The sequence below is a fragment of the Hippopotamus amphibius genome, chromosome X, assembly GCF_030028045.1.
Source record: "Hippopotamus amphibius kiboko isolate mHipAmp2 chromosome X, mHipAmp2.hap2, whole genome shotgun sequence".
Classification (NCBI taxonomy): domain Eukaryota; kingdom Metazoa; phylum Chordata; class Mammalia; order Artiodactyla; family Hippopotamidae; genus Hippopotamus; species Hippopotamus amphibius.
Window position 1 is genome coordinate 20,239,874 of NC_080203.1, and position 22,987 is coordinate 20,262,860.

At 42.8% G+C, this 22,987-nt stretch overlaps 1 protein-coding gene across 2 annotated transcripts in view; it reads left to right on the forward strand.

The window, feature by feature from the left end:
- HS6ST2 (heparan sulfate 6-O-sulfotransferase 2) overlaps positions 1-22,987 on the forward strand; it is a 287,632-nt gene that overhangs the window by 188,717 nt on the left and 75,928 nt on the right. The window contains exon 3 of one of the 2 annotated variants that reach the window (XM_057719232.1): positions 22,549-22,581. The exons of the other annotated variant lie outside the window; for it this stretch is intronic. Coding sequence (XP_057575215.1) covers positions 22,549-22,581 — 33 coding nt within the window. The remainder of the gene's footprint in view (positions 1-22,548; positions 22,582-22,987) is intronic. 2 annotated transcript variants of the gene reach the window in all.

Here is a 22,987-nt window from a genome sequence, read left to right on the forward strand (position 1 = left end):
AGTCTAGCTATTTGACCTTTGCCAAGTAGCATCTCCATTCTGGTCATCAGTGTTTTGAAAATGAGAGTGTTAAGTCAGATGAGCTCTGTGGTACTTTCCAGCTCAGATATTCATTCTGTGGGGTTAGGTTTGTCCTCTTTTGTTCCAAACTGCAATCGCCTTCCTGGGATGCCCCCCAAGAGTCTCATCTCCTACTTGTATTCTTATAAACTCAGCTCTTTCCATCTTCTTTACCCCCTAGCAATCTGAACATACGGGTCTTCTTTGATCCTTTCATAAAGCGAGTCTTCCTCTTTGAGGTTAATTTTCAAGAATGGCAAGGAGGACTCTTGCATTTATCTAAGATACTCTGACCCATCACTTGGTACCACTCTTACCTCTTAGGTTTGATCGTTCATTCATTTATATATTCATAGATTCATTCTCTCACTCAGCATTATGAATGGTGTGCTTATGTTGTGCCTAGGGCTGGGCTGGGCACTGGGGATGCATAAGAACATACAACACAATCAGTTTTGTAAGATGGGAGTTGATTTGCAATGCACCCTGCTGGAGTCTGCACTACTGTACCGCCACCCCTGTTGGAAAACTGTGCAACTTTCATGAGGAATACAATCAGCTATTTGTATTTAACACTACTGCAGATGATTAAGTAATAGGCTAAGCAAATGAGAATAGAGATTACTCAAAGGATGTCTAACCTAGAAAATAGAAAAAGGTGTGAAGATAAGCTACTAGAAGCTCTGTGTGTGTGTTTTCATTCCCATTATGACATATTATACAATGTATCTCAGGAGACTTGGAATATCAGAACTAATATTAACAGGGTTATTCTTAGGTCTTGGGATTGAATAGGTCAAATTTCAAGTCAGACTCTCTCAATGATATTCTCATCGAATTCCATCCCTTTACCCATTTCACAGAAAGGGAAACTGAGACCGTATGTGACCTTTACTATGGTGTCTGGTTGCTCAGAACAGAGGTAAAGTGCTGCAAAACCCTCCTTCTGGTGAATAGTGCTCAATCCTGAATTATCAGGAAAAGCCTTGGAGCCCTCACTCTCCAGCTCCAACTGGTCTGTCTCTGCAGTGTCCTCAGGCCCAAGGCCAGCCATACTCCAACTCCATTTGGAATTCCAGAGAAATCATAAATGGAGGAAGCCTTGGGAATAGGCTTCCTATTTAAACTCTGATGACTGGTGCCAAGAACTCCCCTCACACACCTTTGTTCCAGATTGCTTGTGTGCTCAGACTTTTCCAACTGGCCTGACTCTGAAGGCATGATTAATTGCCTGAATTCCTTGTTGCAGGTTGCATTCTGCCACTTGGTTGGTATGTCACACACCTTTTTCTTTGGAACTTCCTGCAGTCTTTACATGTTCTTGACACCTGCTTTGACCTTCTAGCTCCCTTGACCTCTTGCCCAAGAGGCTTCCTAATAGGTGTCTTGTTTATGGAACCCACCTCCTAGCTTCTTTTACTTCTGCTGTCCTGATGTCATCCCCCTTCAGCGAGACAATGACCATTCCGGGCACATACAAGCCTCCTTCCCGGGAAGTTGAAGCACCAAATGACAGCTGTGTATGAGGAATGGCTCCGTTGACAACTGATTCCAGACATTGATGAGATCTCATTATTTTTTGCTCTTGTGTTTACATCTTTCAAGTGTGTTTGAAAAATCAAGAAAAGAATACAATTTAGTTTCCCAAATTGAAATGATAATGGAATTGCCTTTTTATTTATTTCATTTTTGTTGTTCTCATCCTTTCTCAGGCCTCTTCTCACACACCCCAGCATGTCCCCGTCCCATCTCCCCACCAACTTTCTCTCTGAAAAAGCTCTACCCCATGGTAGCTGTGCTACTCTCCACTCACATACTGTGTCTTTCCAGGGCTTTCTGTCACTATCCTTTCTGTTCTTATTCATAGATGACACAGCTAATGATGGTATTCAGGTCTATGCAGGTTTGGTTGAAAGGGCCAACATGGCATGATGTTTCCATAAAAATTGTGCTTTGGTTTTAGCTGCTTTTGCCCCTAGTCTCTATGCTTTTCAGGCATCCTGTTGCCTTTGCTTGTGAAGAGACAGCCCCTAGGACTGTGGTGATTCAAATGAGTCAGTGTGGGGCTTCCCTGGTAGTATAGTGGTTAAGAACCTGCCTGCCAATGCAGGGGATACGGGTTCGATCCCTGGTCCAGGAAGATCCCACGTGCCACGGAGCAACTACAAGCCCGTGTGCTACAACTACTGAACCTGTGCTCTAGAGCCTGTGAGTCACCACTAATGAGCCCATGTGCCACAACTACTGAAGCCCGCATGCACCTAGAGCCCATGCTCTACAACAAGAGAAGCCACCAGAATGAGGAGCCTGTGCACCACAATGAAGAGTAGCCCCCACTTGCTGCAACTAGAGAAAGCCCGCACACAGTAACGAAGACTCAACACAGCCAGTAAATAAAAAATAAATAAATAAAATAAATAAATAAATTTACAAAACAAACAAATGAGTCAATGCAGTATGATTTCATCCAGTGGAAGAACACTGAGTACCTACTACCTCCAGGGCATCCAGGGAAGAGTGGAGCTTCACCCTTACCCGGGGGGCACATATGGGGAAAGGCATGTCTTAAGAGAGGGGAAAGGACCATGAGGGTTCACAAGCGGAAGTGCCTTGTCTCTCAGCTAGTTTTAGTTTTCACCACCTCAGACCACCTCACTTCTGCTCCCATTTTAAAGTCCTGGCTCCCTGGAGTTGATTGACATTGTGCTATTTTCTCTGTTTTTATTTCATTGTAGTTAGTTCTTCCTTCTCCATACCTTTACCTGGGATTTTTCAGAGGCTCAGTCTTCTGTCTTTGCCTTTCTTTCTCTCTACATTCATGTCAAGATCTCACAGACTGCCACTGCTGTGAGGAAAGCTTCAGTGTCTCCAGCCCAGACTGGTCTCCTGAGTTCTAGCTCAAAGGTCTCATGGACATTCCTATAGGCATGTGTTGCCAACCTTCTGACCTCAGGCTATACCATCACCATCATCTCTCTGCCATCTGCATATTTAATCGCCAAAAAAATGTATAGTTGGCAGCAAGCTTAGAGATGACCTAATATGGAGTTTTCATTGCTTCAGAGAGTTGGAGGGTCAGTAGGAAGGTTGAGACTAGAACCCAGATTTAAAGATCCCTAAGCTTTCGGTTTTTTAACATCGTACTAACCTGAAGCATAGATAAAGTTCATAGGCACCAGAAACAAATGACTGGGTTCAAATTTCTAGTTAGTTATTCCATTTGCTAACTGTGACCTTAGGTAAACAGCTTAATCTCTTTGTGCCTCATCTGTAAAATGGAAATATTAATACCTTATATTAAGGTATTGTTGTTAGAATTAAATGAAAAAAATATCACAAAGCACTTAACACTGGCTTGAGTGTGTCGTCTTACTACCAGATGTGCCACTCTTCTCGAAGTTTCCACACTCTGTTAATCTTTCCAAGTCTTCCTAATATGGAAACTTTAGATTCAAAAGTCTTTTCCTGTACTGAATTCTATTACCCTAACCTTTTAAGGACTTTAAATCAAACCATAGTTTCAACACATTTTGAAAAAGAGAGTTTCTGTAAATGTTAATACCTCGGATTAAAGCAAAGAAAGGTAAAAGAGAGAACCCATTAGTATGTACTTACAGGGTAACTTTAAAAAATTATCCTTTGTTAAGTTTGAGAAGGAAGTGAAAGCAGCCCTAGTCTAGACTTAGGTCATATCAGGAAGAGTGGGCCATAGGATCATATTAGATATCCTAGTTAACAACCTGTTCTTATTTTCATTTAACAAAATACCTTGGTCGTGTATTGTCAATGAGCAATATCCCTTTTTGGCTCTAGTATATGTGTAGAATTACTAGAGGAACCCTAAGAGACTGGAGAATGCAGGGTGAAAATAGATTTCTGGAACTAGAGGGGTGTCTAAAGGAATGGGAATAATCTTGGAGCCATTGAGAAAGGGGCCGGAACAGCTGACATCTTTCTGCATGTGCAGAGGACAGAGGGAGGAAAGCCAGAGGGAGAAGCTTGGCTAAGAACCCATGGGTCTAGTTTCCCTGCTGATTGCTTAACCTAAAAAACTTCAAACCCTATAAATTACTTTCTAAGACAGTATCATTTAAAATCACCTTCAGGGATAGCCCTTCTACGTCTAGTTACCTTCTGTTGTCAGAGCCCGAAGAATTTTAGAGATATCCGTATGCAGATGAAAACACCAAGACCCAGAGCGCAGAGGGAGTTGCTCAAAGTCCTTCCAATGGTCCAGTCCATCATGGTGCAATGAACACGATTTACTTGGCTTTTGTGTGTGGAGACGGCACAGATGAACCTTTCATATTATCATACTCATACTTAAAGAAATTAAGACGTTTGTGCCCTTAAGACAGAGAACTGAAAGCTTGAATTTTTTTCTTCTGTAAAGGGTGGCGTTGCAGGCCTATTTTGCCTGACCTTTTTTAGCTTTGATAAAGGCAACCTTGATTCATGATGCATGAGCCTGGGTCTTTGAAACCGATAAGAAATGGTTTGTTCATTGAACATGCAAACAAATTACTTTCCAAGGGCTGAAATTTAAACTGACATTAAGCTCTGAGAACATCTATATTTAATTATACATAAAGGCCAGAAAACAATTTGTAACCTTAAAATAGTAAAATTAAAAGAGAAGTCCCACCTATGCAAATAATTTATTTCATTGCAACACTACCCTTTCGTTTTGCCATCATTTGTCTATATTAGTAGTGCTGGCTTTACCAGTATTTCCAGGGCAGCCCTGAAATGTGAGCTTAGATTAGAAATAAGCCGTTAGAACAGCTCTCAGGGCAGGCTGATGCCACAGAGCCAGGGGGTGTGTTAGCTTCTAACAAAGTTTGCCTCTTGGTGGGCAGAATACTAATGAAATACCATTTATAATATTTCTCTCAGGATGGGACTTAAGGGTCAAAATGTAGTGGGAGAAACACAGGCAAAAACCACAGAGATTTGGGTCCTAAATCTGACCTAGGGCAGAATTTGACCCTTCTCCACTCTGGTCCCCAGGTTTCTCATCTAAAAGTGAAAGACTTGGAGCCGATGATCAAGTTGGAAGAAAAGGGGGAGAATGTGAAATGAAAAGCATGAATCAAAGAAAAAAAAAGGCTTGGTTATTTCTAAATGCCCCCTCCTCCCCACAGCTGTGCCCACACTAGTTTTCCCCGCTCAACTGAGCAGAGCCTGGAATTGTGGACAAAGCAGAGGACTAAGGGTCAAGCTGTCTGGAGTCTCATCCCAGCTGTAACTCTCTCCCTCTCCATCTCTCAGTTTCCCCATGTGTTAAGTGAGGGAATTGGGTTCTCGGCTCCTCATCTGGAGTGTGCGTTAGCCATCCAGCCCTGACTGACTAGAGCAGAATTTCCCCTGGCGCAGGGCCCTGCAGTCCTGTGTGTTTTAAATGGCTTCCCGGGGACTTCCCTGGTTAAGACTCAGTGCTTCCACTGCAGGAGGCGTGGGTTCGATCCCTGGTCGGGGAACTAGGATCCTGGATCCTGCAATGCCACGCGATGCAGCCAAAAAGAAAAAAAAAATGCTTCCCAGGTGATTCAGAGGTGGACTTCTAGCTTAGCATCCTGGCTGCCCTGTCCCTGTGGGTCCACTCTGCCATTTTGGGAGATGAGTGAGGATTTGAGATGGGTCCTTTTCAGGCATTTTATGCCCCACGGCTGCCACCCTGGTGGTACAGGGATTAGCCCAACACTATATCCAGCTTGCCCCTTCCCAGCAGTCTTTTTAAAGGAGTGGAGGTGTGCCTTGGACAGAAGGGCAGGAGGCACAAAGGCACCCTCTGTGGAGTCACCACGTGGCCAACTGCCAAGACGCCGCTCTTAACTTCCCAGTTGTTGCCCATGTGCGCCTTTCTTGAACTACACAGGAACCAGATTAAATGAATTGATTCCTGGCTTTTAAAAAGTCCCTTCTCTAGTGGGATGCATGCTGCTTATGAAGATGTGCTGAGGAAGCCAGTACCAGCTTGAATTCTTTGTATTGAGAAGGCCAGGGCTGGCTTGATTCAGAGGTGAATATGGTGGAGGGCTGGGGGGCAGCCCGTTGCCTGCTTGTCTCTCTCTGTGGATTTAGCAAACATGGCGCGTTCCAGGCCAGGTGTGCTTGCCAAGTGGGAACGAGGAGGCACTGAGGTGGCTCAAGCTGGATATTATAGAGTGCCTAGCACAGTGTCGAGCTCAGAAAGTTCAACCAATGGTAGCTGCTGTTGTTATTTTCGTGGCAGCTCAGGCAGGGGAGAGAACCTGAATCCAGAACCAGGGGGAGAAGACTCAGATGTAACCCCAGCTGTTCTTGCCTTACAAATCCATAACCCTCGCCTTCCCTCATTTCCTGGTTTCTAAAATGAGAGGGCTGGGCTACTCAATAATTTTCAAACTTAGGTTCTGAGGAGGTATCCAGAGGGCTGCCTCAGGCGCATGGAGGGTGGGGAGGAGGCTGAGCAGGCAGAACTCAGACCCTCCAGCCGACCCCCCAGAGCCCCTGGGCTTTGCACAACATGGTCCGTGTCAGCAGTTCTCAGACTTTTCCATATCAGGACTCATTTACCCTCAATTACCAAGGATCAAAAGAGCTTTTATTTATATGGGCTATATCTATTGTTATTGACTGTATTTGAATTTAAAACTGAGCAATTTTTCAAAAACATATTAGCTCAGAGTAAGAATACATCTATTCCATATTAACGTAGCATATTTTTTATGAAACAATAAACTGACCTCCAAAGCAAAAACAAAATAGTGACAATGTTTTATATTTTGTAAATCTCTTTGCTATCTGGCTTTATAGAAGACAGATGGAATCTCATATCAGCTTCTGTATTCCATCTCTCATAATATGTTACTTTGGTTGAAGGATATGAAGAAGATCCAGTCTCATGCACCCATATATTTGGAAAAGGGAGGACCTCAGGGACCCCCTGAATGGGTCTTGGGGACTATCAGTGTCATCGTGCCACACTTTGAGAACTGCTGCTCTACATGAATGATACTCCTTGGAGTTGTATACTGCCCATCCTGGGGGCAATAAATGACAGCTCTGCCCTCATTGCCCTTCCCTTCACCCCACCCCCTCTTCCAATCGAGCAGCTCAGTTTTTGTGTGTTTTATACACTAGAGTTATTGGAAGATTTTTGTTTGAAAAGAGGGCTGTGCTTCTAAAAGTATTTGAAATTCACCCACCTAACTCTTAGGTTCCTGAAGATCCAGGGATCTGGGAGGTGATGGGGATCACTGAGATGCTTTCTCCGGGCTTCCTCTCCCCAAAAAGAGCCTCTCAGGCTTTGAGGAGGGGCGTTTGGGATCATGCCTCAGCTCTTCTGGGATGGTGGCATGTCATCTTGATAAGTGACAGTCTCAGCTCAGGAAAATAACATCGTATGGCTTAAAAGGTTTAGTGCTGCTTCAGAGTGGGGCTCACATGCCCAGGGAGTGATACAGGCTGGAGGAGGGGTGGATTCAACGTTTGTCCAGCTGTCTGATCACTAGTGGGGAGAGACAGGCCATAGGGGCAAGTTTCAGTGATATACTTACACGCCATCATCTTCAGAGTTCAGCATACATCATTATTATTTATTTCCTAGATATCTGTCAGGTCTTTATTCCAAGGGACAGGAGACAGTACCAGATATCATGGGATCTAAGTGCCCTCACAACTCACTGACTCTTCTTCCGATTTCTTGTATAATAGAGAAGGCCGTGCTATTCATTCAAGTCTGCCAGAATCATCATTGATTTCATGTCATTTATTTCATAAAATCACCTCCTGGGTTTTGCAGAACTTGGCTCTTATAGCTGAGGATGCTCTCCTCCCACTTCTCTGCTTGGCAAGATGCCGTGAATCCCATTGCTGTGGGTCAGGTGGACAGTTTTACAGCCAACCTGCACGCCTTCCCCTTTAGGCTGTGAGCATGCGCAGAGGCACTCCCAGAGCTATGGCAGGACACTCCTCTTTGTCCTCATTTGCTTTGTTTCTCCCACTAGCCTAAGCATTAATTAAGGGGCCCAGTGCCTAATGCCCAGCATTAGGGTCAATCATTTGGGCTAATTGCGTGTCTCCAATTTAATGGAACTCTTCTCCTGGAGTAAGAAATAAAACTGAATCTCTGGGAGAAATTGGAACCCTTGTAATTTGCTAGTGGGAATGTAAAATGGTGCAGCTGCTATGGAAAAAACGATTTGGCAGTTCCTCAAAAAGTTAAACATAGAATTACCATATGACCCAGCAATTCCAGTACCAGGTATATATACCCAAGAGAAATGAAACCATACATCCACACACCAAAGAACTTGTACGTGAATGTTCATGGCAGCATTAATCATGATAATAAAAAAGTAAAGGCAACCAAAATACCCATCAAAGGATGAATGGGTAAACAAAATGTGATGCATCTATACAATGGAATATTGCTCAGCCATGAAAAGGAATGAAATACTGACACATGCTACAACATGGATGACCCTCAAAAACATTTTGCTAAGTGAAAGAAGCCAGACTAAAAGGGCCACGTATTGTATGATTCCATTCACATGAATTATCCAAATAGGCAAATCCCTAGAGACAAAAAGCAGATGGGTGGTTGCCAGGAGCTGAGGGGAGCAGGGGGCAGAGAGAGTGACTGCTTCATGGGTACAGGGTTTCCCTTTGGGGTAATAAAACTGTTTTGGAACTAGAGACAGGTGGTGGTTGCACAACACGTGAATGTACTAAATTCTACTGAATTGTGTACTTTAAAGTGGTTACTTTTATGTTATGTGAATTTCATCTCAACTGAAAATATGCAAAACAAACAAAAACACCCAAATCCTTGTCTGCTGCCCTCTCTTGGGCTAGTTCGTCTCATGCGTGTTTGTGGACTCAAGAACCTCATCCTGGGCCGTGAACTTCTCCCCAGTGGAAAATGAGCTTACCATCGCATGTAGGTACTTTCAGTAGTTACACCCTGTGGAGCCACTATTTATAATGCATGGTTTCCCCCACTGCTGTCCTCAACAATTTGCTTATGGAAGGCAGGGACCATGTCTTGCTCATCTTCGTATTCCCAGTGTCTCAGCACATTCCTGGCACATAGGAGACACTCAGTAGATGTTTGTTGGGTGAATGATTGGATGTTTTTGCTGTATATTCTTATTCATTTCCACGATGTACCCCCATGGTGCTAGTCATAGATGTATCATAGCAGGTGGCAGGTGCTCAGGACAGACTGTGGGCTTGTCTAGTGGGTAGAGACGATATTGTTTAGATGCATTTTGTTTATTTATATACTTTGGATAGCAGTACAATGGAATATTATTTGGCCACGAAAAGGAGTGCAGTACTGTTATATGCTATAACATGGATGAACCTTGAAAACATTATGCTCAGTCAAAGAAGCCAGTCACAAAAGGCAATATGTTATATGATTCCACTTACTTGAAATGCCCCAAATAGGAAAAACCATAGGGAAAGAAAGTAGATCAGTGGTGGTCAGGGCCTGGGAGGGGTAGGGGGACATGATGGTGACAGCTACCATTTTCAAGGTAATGAAAATGTTTTAAAACTGAGTGTAGTGATGACTCCACATATCTGTGACTATACTAACAACCACTGATTTGTACCCCTTAAACAGGTGAATTATATGGTTATGTGAGTTATATCTCAATAAAGCTGTTAAAATTTAGATATAGGTCAGAAGAATAAAGAATAAAATTTGAACCAAAGGCAAGTGTGTCCTTGTTTTGGGAAAGATCTCCATCCAAAATCTAAAATAACTACCCTGAAATATTCAAAGGGTTTTTCTACAGAAAGATTCCTTCACACTGGGCTTCCCTTACAGCAGAGGCTCAGGTGGGTTTTCAGATCTTTACCTACCTGATGAGGGGCTGGGGGCAGAGTAGCTTAAAGGCAGAATGTGAAAGGCAACTGCCAACGGTTGGGCAGTTGGAGATTGATCAGAATGTGTGTCAGTGGGAAACCAGGATTCGGTTTCCACAAACCCAGCTGTCTGGTGATTTCTCCACTGCCTATGGGATATCCATTGCCTACCTCCCTACCCCATCTTGATCAGGAAGAATGAGCAAGTAACCTGATGATGTGCCAGTTGGGCAATTAGCAGTTCAACAAGTCCAGCTTCAAATAAGCAGTTCCAAATTCTTCTTCTGACTCCTGGGGACTGCCCCACTACTTCAGTGCCTGTCAACTTTCCGGAAGGAAGAGACACCGATCTGCTGGCGTAGGGCTACCATCGTGGGGCTGAGGCAGGACTCCTTGAGGGGAGCTGTGCTTGGAGATGGGCACCGCCTAGTGCTGTATGCAGACTTCAGCTGGATCCCTTGCCTTCAGGCACCAAGTAAGCCCCACAGCATCATCCCACTTAGCTGACAGCTCAGATGCCCTTACTTCCCAGACGGGCAGCCTCGGCAGCCTCAGGTGACACCTCCAGTTCTTATTGGGGGAGTGGTGTGGAGGATAAATCCCTCAGTGGTTTTGAGGGAATTGATAGGCAACTCTGATGGCTTCCTGCTTTTTCTTCGGTCCCAAGGCCAAGGACAGTCCGTAGTTGCTCCTTGGAAGCTGAGAACCAGGCACTGACCAAGGCTTTGTTGGATGTGGGGTTGCAGATGAGGGCTCACCCTGTTTTCACTACAACTGCCCAAAAAAAGGGAAAAAAAAGAAATGAACACGTTACAATTCACTTGTAATGTAGCTGGGAGGGACCTCCTTTCTATTTGGGAGATGGCCACAGAGAATTGAGGGGGCTAAAACATAGGTAGGGCAAAAAGCACATAGGCTTTGGAATCAGACCAACCTTCAAGTCCCATTCTCTAAGTAGTTGCAGGACCTTTGGCAGCCCCTTCTCTCTGAGGCTCAGTTTCCTTACCTGTACAGGGAGATAGGAAAGGCCATCTTACAAGTTTATGTTCCAATTAAACAGCTAAGCCCAGCCCTCATGCCTGGATCCCTGCTGCTGACTCCCAACCTGCCTTCTCACTCCCATCCCTCTAGCTTAGATGGCTACATTCATTTTTCTTTTGTAGAGGATCCTTGTACTTATAAGACTCTTAAACTGGAAGTCGTGAGGTGTAGGAGCTGGTTATGGCCCTGTTACGTACTAACTGTGTGACTTTAGATGAGTCCATTTCTCTCTCGGGGCCTGTGAAAAAGCAGAGTGTGAGCTTAATGGTCTCTAAGGTGCCTTCCCACTTTGGTAGGTTTTAAAGGTACATCCAGGTAAAATTGTGAGTGGCCTGACTTACCCTGCTTGAGAATGAACTCCTCCATCATCAGACAAACACAGCTCTTTCCCAAGGCAACAGTTCTCCTCTTACTACTGTAATTACTGGAGCCTTCTTGGAATGAGGCATGTATTCTTGCTCCTTCCTGGTTTTTGCCTTGGTCAACTTGCCTTGGATTTTCTAGATTTGAAATATATATATGATTTAATTGAATTTTCCTATAGATAAGGAAATATAGGTACAATAGCAAGAAGCACCCCTCACTTCCATCCTGCTGTGGAGGGAGGGAGGAGGGGAGAGAGAGAGAGTGTGAGTGCGAGTGCGAGAGAGCAAGTACTGATCTGCCTGCCAACTTCCCCCCACCCGCAGGCCCCTGGCCCACCCACTGCCACCTGATTTACGTCCTAGGGGAGTAGCATAGCTGTGGTAAAGATTTACACTAGGTTTTCATCTTCAAGTGAGCTACTACCTCTCTTCCTTGTGTAGTCAAGTGCTTGGCACGCATAGCCTGCAAGTTTATCCTGAAATTCAAAATGAAAAATGGTCCCATGAGAAGCTTGAAGAGAGGCACACAACGAATCACTTCCGAGCACGCTGCAGGCTTATACAGTAACTAGAGGGCAACCTCTGCTCACAGTGCAGGTTTGATGTGCACAGAGAGATTATACACAGTGACCCTTTCCGCCTTTGCACCTCATGGAGGTGTGGCACACAGCACAGTAGGGAAGACATAAGATTTGGAGTCAAGGCAAGGGGTTAATTTCCAAAATATACAAACAGCTCATACAACTCAATATCAAAAAAAAAAAAAAACAAAAAACCCAAACAACCCCATCAAAAAATGGGCAGAAGACCTAAATAGACATTTCTCCAAAGAAGACACAGATGGCCAACAGGCATGTGAAAACATGCCCCACCCACATCACTAATCATTAAAGAAATGCAAATCAAAACCACAATGAACTATCACCTCACACTGATCAGAATGGCCATCATCAAAAAGTCTACAAATAAATGCTGAAGAGGATGTAGAGAAAGCGAACCCTACTACACTGTTGGTAGGAATGTAAATTGGTGCAGCCACCATGGAAAACAGTCTGGAGGTGCCTTAAAAAACGAAAAATAGAGCTACCATATGATTCAGCAATCCCACTCCTAGGCATGTATCCAGAAAAGATTAAAACTATAATTTGAAAGATATATACACCCCAGTGTTCATTGCAGCACTATTTACAATCGCCAGGACATGGAAGCAACTCACGTGCCCACCAACAGATGATTGGCTTAACAAAATGTGGTGAATATACACAATGGAATATTACTCAGCCATAAAAAAAGAATGAAATAATGCCATTTGCAGGAACATGGTTGGACCTAGAGATTGTCCTACTAAGTGAAATAAGACAGAGAAAGACAAATATCATGTGATATCGCTTATATATGGAATTTTAAAAAAAGATACAAATGTACTTATTTACAAAACAGAAATAGACCCACAGACATAGAAAACAAACTTATGGTTATCAAAGGGGGAAAGGGGAGGGGGCGGGTTAAATTAGGAGTCTGGAATTAAGAGCTACAAACTACCATGCATAAATTAGATAAGCAACAAGGATTTACGGTATAACACGGGACAATATTCAATATTTTGTAATAACTTATAATGGAATATAATCCGAAAAAAATTATATAAAACTAAATCACTTTGCTACATGCCTGGAACTAACAGAATATTGTAAATCAATTATACTTCAAAAAATATTAGGAGTCGGGGAATATTGAGTATTCTCACCTCAGCACTTTCACTTATTAGGTATGTGACCTTGAGCAAGTTATTCTCTGAGCTTCACCTGATTTGCCTGTAAAAAGACAAAAATGATGCCTGCCTCACAGGTACAGTACAGCTTAGTGGGTAATGAGCTTGGGTGCTGGCATCCTACAGCTCTGGATTTGAGTTACTAGTTGTATAGTCCCTTTGAGCCTCAGTTTTCTCATCTATACAACGAGTGTAGACTTCTGCTCGGGATGAAATAACTCCTGTAAATTGCATCGTGCCTGGCATATAGGAAGTACTCATTTAATAGCTAATAGTACGGTTGTCATTGTTTGTCATTTAGGTATACTTTCCAGTAATTCTAGAAAAGATATTCTGTGTACTCTTCCAGATGATCTAGCACACTTGTCCCATGTTTCGGATTTGGGGGGCAGAAACACTCTGGGTCTTTTTTGGTACCTGGTTTTGAAACTTCAGGTAAGACATGAAATTGAGACTCTTGCTATAAAAGGAAAGCTGCTTCCTCATGAAAACAGAGGCTTTGCCCGAACAATGGTGATACACCTTCACATGGAAAGGTGTCCAAAGTCCACAGAAACGTCAAACTGGTCATGAATTTTCAAAAAACAGTGCATCCATCAGTAGCACCAAGTTAAATCCAATCGTGTATATTACATCTGCCAAATGGAAAGAACTGTTTGGCTGGGGCTCTCAAGCACAGCCCTGGACCTTTTGATTTGTTGTATTGATAGAGACTAGCAAGGTCTATGTGGGCAAGAACAGCAGTGGCTTAAAATCTTCAACACAGATTTTTAACAATGGAGTCCATTATACAAATGTTTCATTTACTTCATCTCAAACGTCTGGACAATGAGGGGTATTTTTCATTTTTGAAATCAAAATGGTTGGTTTTAGTAAATTCAGCAGGCTTTTTTTTTTTTAAGAATTTTTTTTCAAATTTATTTGCACTGGGTCTTAGTTGCAGCATGCATGCAGGGTCTAGTTCCCTGACCAGGGATCAAATCTGGTCCCCTGCATCAGGAACACAGAATCCTAACCACTGTGCCACCAGGGAAGTCCCAATTCATCAGGTTTTATTGAGCACCTGGTTTATGCCCTCTGTGAGATATTATTGGAGATGACAAGGAGGTCACAGTTTTATTGAGAAAAATGAGACTGACAGGTTTGAAGTGACCAAAGACATTTGGAAGAGCTGGGATTCGAACACAGTTCTGTCAGCAGCAAAGCCTGTGCTGGCTCCGCTCTAGCACTTGCCTCTTCACAGACCTGCTGGTTCCCTCTTTGTTTGGGGCTGGCTTGAGGGAAGTTTCAGACCCAAGCCAGTGGCTCCTGCCATACTTGGACATCCAGCAGAGATCGAAGCTCCTTGGGGAAAGCAAGTGACAAATGTCCAGGATGGACCATTCCATGTGTCGCTACTGTCTGATCCTCTTAGTGACTTGGCTGGATATTTCCTGAGAATGATCTCGATCCTTATTTTAGCACTTGCCAAATCATTACTCCTTAGGGACCTTGTCATGCTCTGTGTTTTAAACATGTTAAAATGTGAATGAAGCAGTTCTGTCTCTCACTGGCGGCTTGCCATTCTTTGTCTGTATCGGCACCCAATATTTGGGATTTAGTAGAGTAGCAGCCTCTTGTGAAGCGGAATGTAAAAGGTACAGTAGAAATCTCCCCTGCCGATTTGAACCAGTACTGAGATAGCATTCATTGTGGATCTTCTAAATCCCCAAATCTGAAATATGGAAACAATGGGATAAAATAAACCATAGAAACACACATATGCACATGCACATTTATATTTCTATTATAAGTGAAATTTTTTCAGGCTTTTATTACCAGAAAGCAAGCCCTGTTAAACCCAGAACATTTCTAAGGGATTGTTAATGGTCTGTCCTTACCTTCAAAGCAAAAGTATATGTATGATCGAATTGAGGAAACACGTTGCTGAAACCTAACATACAAGTACAGATGTTTGTATTTGGGGAACTCTAAAACACATTCAAAAATCACTGTCAACTTTTTAAAAGAAACAGACTCACAGATATAGCGAACAAACTAGTGGTTACCAGTGGGGAGTGGGGGGAGGCGCAAGATGGGGTGGGGGAGTGGGAGGTACAAGCTGTTGGGTGTAAGATAGGCTCAAGGATGTATTGTACAACACGGGGAATAGAGCCAATATTTTGTAATAACTGGAAATGAAAAGTAATGTTTAAAAATTATATAATTTAAAAAAATTTTTTTAAAAAGTACTGTCAACTTTCAATTGATGGAGTCGGCCTGCGTCTGTGCACCCTCTTTTATAATTCAAACAGCGCCCCCGCATCATGAGTGGGAATGCATCTCAGCAGGGAGGCCAAGCCAGGTTTTCTTTTATGGCCGTCCTTTTTTTTTTGGTTTTTGGTTTGCTTTGTTTGTTCAATGGCAAAGCACCCCTTTCACTGCTTTCTGAAAGACTGCATTGTCAAGTAGGTGCTGTAGAGATGCTTCAGAAGAATATATCTTGACATAGCCAAGGACAAGTTATAGCTAAACCCATTTCCCACGAAAACAGGAATCCCTCAGTCTCCAGGTTCTTAATTAGATCAGCACTAGAGGGCACTCTTATGATGCCAAAATGGGAGGATTTTACCAAAAACTGGTGGGCGGGGGGTGTGGGGTGGGGAGCTGACGGGGCAGTTTCAGTAATGACTGCAGATAACAAACAGCCTCTGCAACTGAGAATTGCCTGACTCGCCAACAGATAAGAAAACACTCTTTGAAAAGGGCTGTAGCGATCTTCCTCATCAGATCCACTTTATTTCCGAAATGTGCTTGGTGTTTTGGCAATACAGGGCCCAGGTATTAGGCATTATTTCTCAAAAGGAAAAGGATAAGAATCGCTGATGGTTGCTGCGTGATATAGTCAACGTGCGTGTAGGCAGAAAACAAAACCTGAGAGAGCAGCTTAGGAAAATGTGTTTACAATTTAACAGCTACTGGAAAGGAAGAATTGAAAATCCTTGGAGTCCTTTGGGGTAGTTTTCCCAGTCTTTTGCAGCCGTTGCTCTTTGAGTTGTTCTGAAGGGTTGTGTGGTCGTATGTGGAGACACAGATACCTGCTTGCTGGCTGCTCTGGGCATACTTTGGTGGACACGGGGTGAGTAGTCCGTTGTCAGGGAAAGGGGCCTATAGACCTGGATCCTGGTCTTGGCCCTGCCACTGAGGCATTCTGTGATCTGCAGCAAGTCCCCTCCTCCGCAGAGACTTGGGGTCAGGAAAGGGTTCAGCAACACTAATGGTCTCTAAAAGATCACCCAAAGACATCTCCCAGCCCCTCAGAGACTGTGATTGATGATGGTAGAAAGAGCTTCCAAGCCATTTGTTTATAGCAGCCACTTGAGTTCTGAATCCAACATTGGGTTAGAGGATGACTCCATGCTGTTGATAGAGATGGTGCTAGAAGGATTCCAGCCCAGAGCAGCTGATGTGCTCATATTTGTCACTCCTTTAGGTTTACCACCCAAGTCCAGATATAACCTCAGAGAGTGACCACAGTTAAGCCATCAGAAGCTCCCCTTAAATTGTCAACCGGGCACTGGCCAGAAGGTCACAAGCATGCCCAAGTGCAGCTGGAGACCTAATGGAAAGAGTGGGCCACTGAAGACAAACTTGTCTACTCAGCCTTGGGCCCCAGAGTCTCTTAGATCAACGCAAGAGTGTTTCTCTCAGCCTTGGTAAGAACCCAGGCTCTATTCACAGGAATGTTCTTGATTGAGTCAGATTCATTATAAAGTCTTAGAATGTTCTAGTGAACAAGGGCCTTTGGGAAAGCACCTAGTCCAACAGCCTCACTGTGCAGATAGGGAAACTGAGAGCCATCTTCCCCTCTGGAGAGTGGGCTTGTGCGGGGTCACACAGCAGAGCTAGCATGAGGACCTCGGTCTTCTTTCCTTTCCTGCTCAAAGGGAAGGATAGGATTGAAATCTTGTCAGCTGTCAGGGAACGTAGGCCAGGAGGATGGATCTGGAAGCCAGGTTAGTATCTTGAGGGAAGGAGGCCACTATGAAAGGAGCGGTCAAGACAAACTCAGGAGGCTTCAGAGTTGTGCCAAAGGCTGACCTTCAGGGGATGAAAGCAAATCCTTACAGAGTAAAGGTTGGAAAGAATGTTCTGGATGCTAGTCTTCCCAGGCAGACTCTGAAGAGCTCCTTTTGTTGGAGTTTGCATTTTCTGGTAGGCTTGGCATGGAACGAGGAAGAAAGCAGAGCAGCCAAAGAGTAGAACATAGATTTTGGGGGACACTCCTCCCCCATAGGAATAAATGTGGTTGCTTTCAACATGGCCTTGTACATGTAGATGTCCTTGAACCCTGGCTTTGGAAAGCTGCTTCTATTCCCAGGGTAGCAAGAGGGCTCAGCGACAGGAGGCCTGCCACAGACTCAAAATACTGTTGGACAATTGTCTTACTCATTTTCTTCCCTGGATAAAAATAATCATGCACAAAAGTTATTGAGTCTGAAACCGGGCGTGGTACTCTGCTACAGGGTTTCCAGGCGTGATCTCATCTAATCCTCACCACCACCTTTTGGGGCATGCATTGCCCTGTCTACAGATGTTGTTGACAGTTGGCTTCTGTTCTGATTGGTCAGTGCCCATGCCGTATCAGTTGATAAATACGTTGAATATCATTACTGGTGTGGGTACTATACTTGTCGCCATTTTGCAGATGAGGAAACCTAGGTTGAGAAGTTAAGGCACCTTTGCAGTATTATATAATTAGTAAATGAAAGAGCCTGAACTAGAACCCAGTCTGTGTGAGTCCTGGGCTTATTTCATGGCCTCACACCACCTCTCAGGCCTGTGCGTGAGCAAAAGGCTGAGGCCAGGCATTTTTGCTATGTTTTGCAAGTAAAGAAAAGTAGCTTTTTTTTTTTTTTGCCTAGGGCCTTAAAAATCATCAGGGCCTTTCATCTGGCTTCTATGTTTTCCTCCATCACTTTGAATGAGTCCTTCTATAAAATAGATAACCAACAAGGACCTATTGTATACCACAGGGAACTACATTCAATATCTTGTAATAACTTATAATGGAAAAGAATCTAAAAAAATAATATATATACACACACACATACATGTATATATGTATAACTGAATCACTTTGCTGTACACCTGAAACTAACACAATATTGTAAATCAATTATATTTCAATAAAGATTTTAAGAAGTACCTAATGGTAATTAGCAATAAAAGTATAAAATTTGGAAACAACAACAAAAAAGAGTAAGAGTCCTTCACCTAGGACTTTGTGTAGGACACCTTCTCGTTTAAGGGACCACATTCAACACGCAGAATAAGTTTTTCACTAAGATATACTGTATTTGGCCTTCAGATACCAAACGAGAATGTGGCCTGAGATACAAAAGGAGGTGGCAGGTAACTGAGCAGCAGTATATTAGGTCAGACCGGGATGAGAGTGGAAGGGCATCCTACGTGGGAAGAAGGTGGAGGATCAAGGGCACAGCAGCTCTGGGTGTGGCAGCAAAGCAACCCAGTGTCACAAATCAGAGAGCTTGAATGGGCCGTTTGCTTGGCAGTTCTGAAACAGTGGTAGGTAATTAGTTCCTGGAGTGTATTGTCTGCCACAGATTTGCAATCAGACCAAAACTGTGTTGGTGGTGTTTTTTGGTTGTTGTTGTTTTAACGACCCTTTGCAAAATCTGAGCATCTATGTAAGCCTTTATCTGGGAGTGTGTGGCTGTGGAGGTCTCTGCTGATTGAAAGCAATCACCAACATCCCAGGCCCCTGGCAGACGAAGCAGCTGCATGAACAGAAAGAGAAAGGGAGGGTTACTTGTTTATCAATTAGATTTTCCTTGTTATTCTCAATTAAGTTTACTTATATAACTTTTCCATCCTAGAGAAACAGACACTCTCTATTTCAAATAAACAAAGCTGTTTCCCTGGACAGAATGATGATCGGCTACATTTCAACTTGGCTGTTATTGTTTTGGCCACGTTTTCATCTACTCATAAGCTCAGACTGTGGGACTCTGGGCTCGCTGAACTACTAATGGCATGTTGTACTGAGAAAATGACGAGAGATTGCTGTCCTTTTAACTAACTTGGCACCAAAATGGAAGGCAAAGCTATTAGAGAATTATAAAAATATTGGAACTGGAGGATTTTCAGAAACCACCTTGTAAAAATCCTTCTTTTCATATGGTTCCCTGAGAGAGTGGAGAAGAGAATTTGCCCAAGATCAAATGAGTCATTGGTAAAACTGGATTAGAAACCAGGAATGCCAATTTTTGGGCAGAGGCTCTCAGATTTTGACATCATCCTGTTTTTACTATGTCTTAATTTGGATCCTTAATATCAAAGTGAATAGATAGGTAGCTTCACTTTTTTAAAAAATTGAAGTGTAGTTGATTTACAATGTTAATTTTTGCTGTACAGCCAAATGATTCAGTTATACACATATGTACATTCTTTTTTATATTCTTTTCCATTATGGTTTATCCCAGGATATTGGATATAGTTCCCTGTGCTTAGTTAGATAGCTTCACTTTTAATTCTGACGTGCTAAGCACCTACCCTGAGAATGTAAATACCAGAGGGTAGGTGTCATCATTTGAGGTTTTTAGTTAACACGAATCCCCATCTGGAGTTTTGGGGTTCCCAAGTATCCTCCTTAATTCCCATTTTTCCATTGAGATAATCTGTGTGTGTGTGTGTGTGTTTCCTTCATTTTCATCTTTTCCTTTCCCTGCTAATTTGATATTTAGGTAGTAGCTGTCACTTGAGAGATATTTGGTCCCATCTTAAACCTTGGCCGAGAGTAAGGTTACTCTTACTGCTTCTTCTCCAGCCAGTGTCTGGGTCATGGGCATGAAAAGCACAGCTCCTTTTGTCCACCACCTGCTGGTGCTTTCCCAGGAGGTGGCTGGCTGAGGGGTGATAAGTCCAGTCTCAGAGTGTTACAGAACACTAGAGCATCCAATGAAAAAACTCTGCTGGGATGTGGTACCACAGTATTAATGAAGCTACCATCTAGAGACTTCTTATTTTCACAGTATTTCAAGGTGTACACACAGGGAATTCCATGAGCAGCAAGTGGCCTCACTGAAAAGAAACCTGACTTACAGTCTTTCCCGAGGGGGGGGGGGGGACTTTCCACACGGTGAAATCATGAAAAGAAATAATGTCCCTTCCAATCAGAAAGAGAAACCTTTCTAATACAGATGATGAATCTGATGCCAGTGGATGTATTCTCCATACATAAAGACATAAATAAAACGAGAAACATTTTCCTAGAGTTCATAACATACAGTATATTTATGTGGAACTCTTTTCCGAACAGATGGTGTAAAAAAATCATCCACAGGATTGTAAACTCTGTGAAGACAGAGATTTGTGTCTGATTTACTCACTGCTGTATCCTTAAATACCTATAATGATGCCTGTCACATAATAAATCATACATTTTTTGTGGGGGGTGCTTTTTTTAATCGAATGTATTTGACACATAACTGTGTAAATTTAAGATATACATGTTAATTTGATACACATATATTTTAATATGATTGCTGTTGTAGTGATAATTAGCACCTCTATCACATTACCTAATTATCCTTTCATTTTATTAAAGGGTCTTTTAAAAAAGATTCTATTTAAGGACCTTCCCAAAGAGAGAGTGTGTGTGTGTTTGTATGTGTGTGTGTGTGTTTAAAATGGATTCATAAAGTTAGTTCATTTTTTTCTAACCAGTATGCATCTCCTTTTTATCTTTTGCCCCATGGCTTTTGATTCACTGCCAATGACTGCCCACCCTTGTGACTGGTGCACCTGTAACATCTTCCTGGATCACCATTGAATAACCCACCTCTGGCAACCTGGACTCCCAGGTAAGGCAACGAGCTTCTAAAAGTCTCCTCAGTGTAATCCCTGGGCAAACTTTAATAGACAGTTGAGATGCTTATGTAGAATTTTTTTACAAAATCTCAAGAGGCAATAGTTCCCCCGATTAAAGTTAAATTTGTTCTGGTCCCCATATACATCAATTATGTACAGACTTGTAGTGTTTGAGGATTTCTATTAATGCAGCGAAAGTAAAAGTGTAGTTTTGGAAAGTGCTACATACTGACTTTGGAATTTTCTAGCACTAAGATTCAACATATAATTTTGTGTTTTCATGTTGTTGTTTTTATTTTTCATCCAAAGTTGTAATATTTTTTGTTCATGAGGCTGACTGCAGTGGAAAGGGTACAGGCCTTTCTTCACTGTGTAGGAAAGCTAAGTCATGGGATAGGCCAGAACACTCAAGATTACTTCATTTTTTGAGGCTGGAATGGAAGAGGATCACATTGGGCCCTGGATGGTAAGTCAGCTAATGGAAGTGCCTTGTCTAACAGATCTGATGTCACTAACTATATCACTTTTGTTTGCACAACACTTGCTTCTCCACCAGTCTCAGCAACTCACAAAACCAGGGGAGGGGGCCTTAGCCATGCCAAGAACTGATGATAAAAGAGCCGTATATTACTTCTCAAATGATGATGCAAGGCCTCTGTTGCTAGTCGTGCTATGAAAAGTCTCTCTTAATTCACTTCTAAAGCCTCCAAGACATATCTGATGTAAAGAAACACTTCTCCCAAGAAAATGTCCAGGACATATAACTCACTATGGGCACAAAAAAGTGTTATCACATTATAATATCCCTTGCTTAATATAAAAAAAAATGCTAACTGAGCCCATTTGAACTCTCAAATTAGCAACAGACCTGTGCACAGCTTCCTAATCCCTGCCAATATCAGAAATTCATGTAGTAGAATTAGTATTTTGTGACTCTTAAGACATATATTATGAAAACAGCTGAGTTTTTTTTTTAAAATGGAGAGACATTGCTTCCTTGGATGGATGTCTTGCATTTGGTTGGAAGGAACTAGTGATGATTTATGTATCACTTTCTGCGTGCTTTGAATTTTCATCTGTTTGAAGAGCATCCGCAGAGACTAGTCATTCTTCCTTTTCTTGTCCTTTTGTTATTTGTGTTTCATATATCCCTGATAATATAAAAAATCCCTGTAAATTCCTCCAAGGTCCTTTCAATTAGGCATTTCCATTGTAGTGATGCCATAGTGCTTGGTTTGGTATGGTCTGGTTTTTGGTTTATTGACTTTTGCTTTTTGCTTAGATTGCCACCGCATGTGTGAAGGGGAATGGAATTAGTTGCAACTGAGTGGAGGATCTATCATTCTCAGCCCATAGCCCTTCAGAGGTTTGGCTCTCAGTGCTGCCCTGATTCATAATCCCCTCACTACGTGAGAGGAGCTAGTGGGAAGGAAAGTAGGGGAGCCATCCATGAGATGTTTCCTTGTGGTTTGGAAAGCTGGAAAAATATGTTATCAAAGCAAAATGGAAAATGTTATTATTTTAACTCCTCTCTTATCAAGCTCTTGCTAGCACCTGGTTTTACTGTTCCTTTAACAGGTGGAGGATTTTTCAGATTCTAGATGCAGCAAGGTAAGTTACAATGGATTTTTAGTTGAACTGAACCCCAGTGAGCTAGAATAAATAGACTCTGCCATTGCCTATCAGTTTAATTTCCATACAATAAACAGGTGTCCGCTTGGACAGATTCTTTCCAGGGCTCGTTTTTAGTTTAAAGCAGCTGAAACTACCCAGGCATGTAGTCTCAGGTCTGAAAGCTGACCTAGTTCTGAAGTGGGATGGAAGTTCAGGGCCAGCACCCCAGACAGTTGGGCAGTAGGTCACTAGCTTCTTTTCCTTTTGCTGAAATCGGATGACACAGTAGAGTGTTCTCTTACGAAGATGCCACCATCAACAAAGTGTTCTCCACAGTGCTTCAGGTGCACCTGCCTGTCGCTGGGGTGAATGGTGGTTTAGGGAACAACTAGGTCAGCATTTT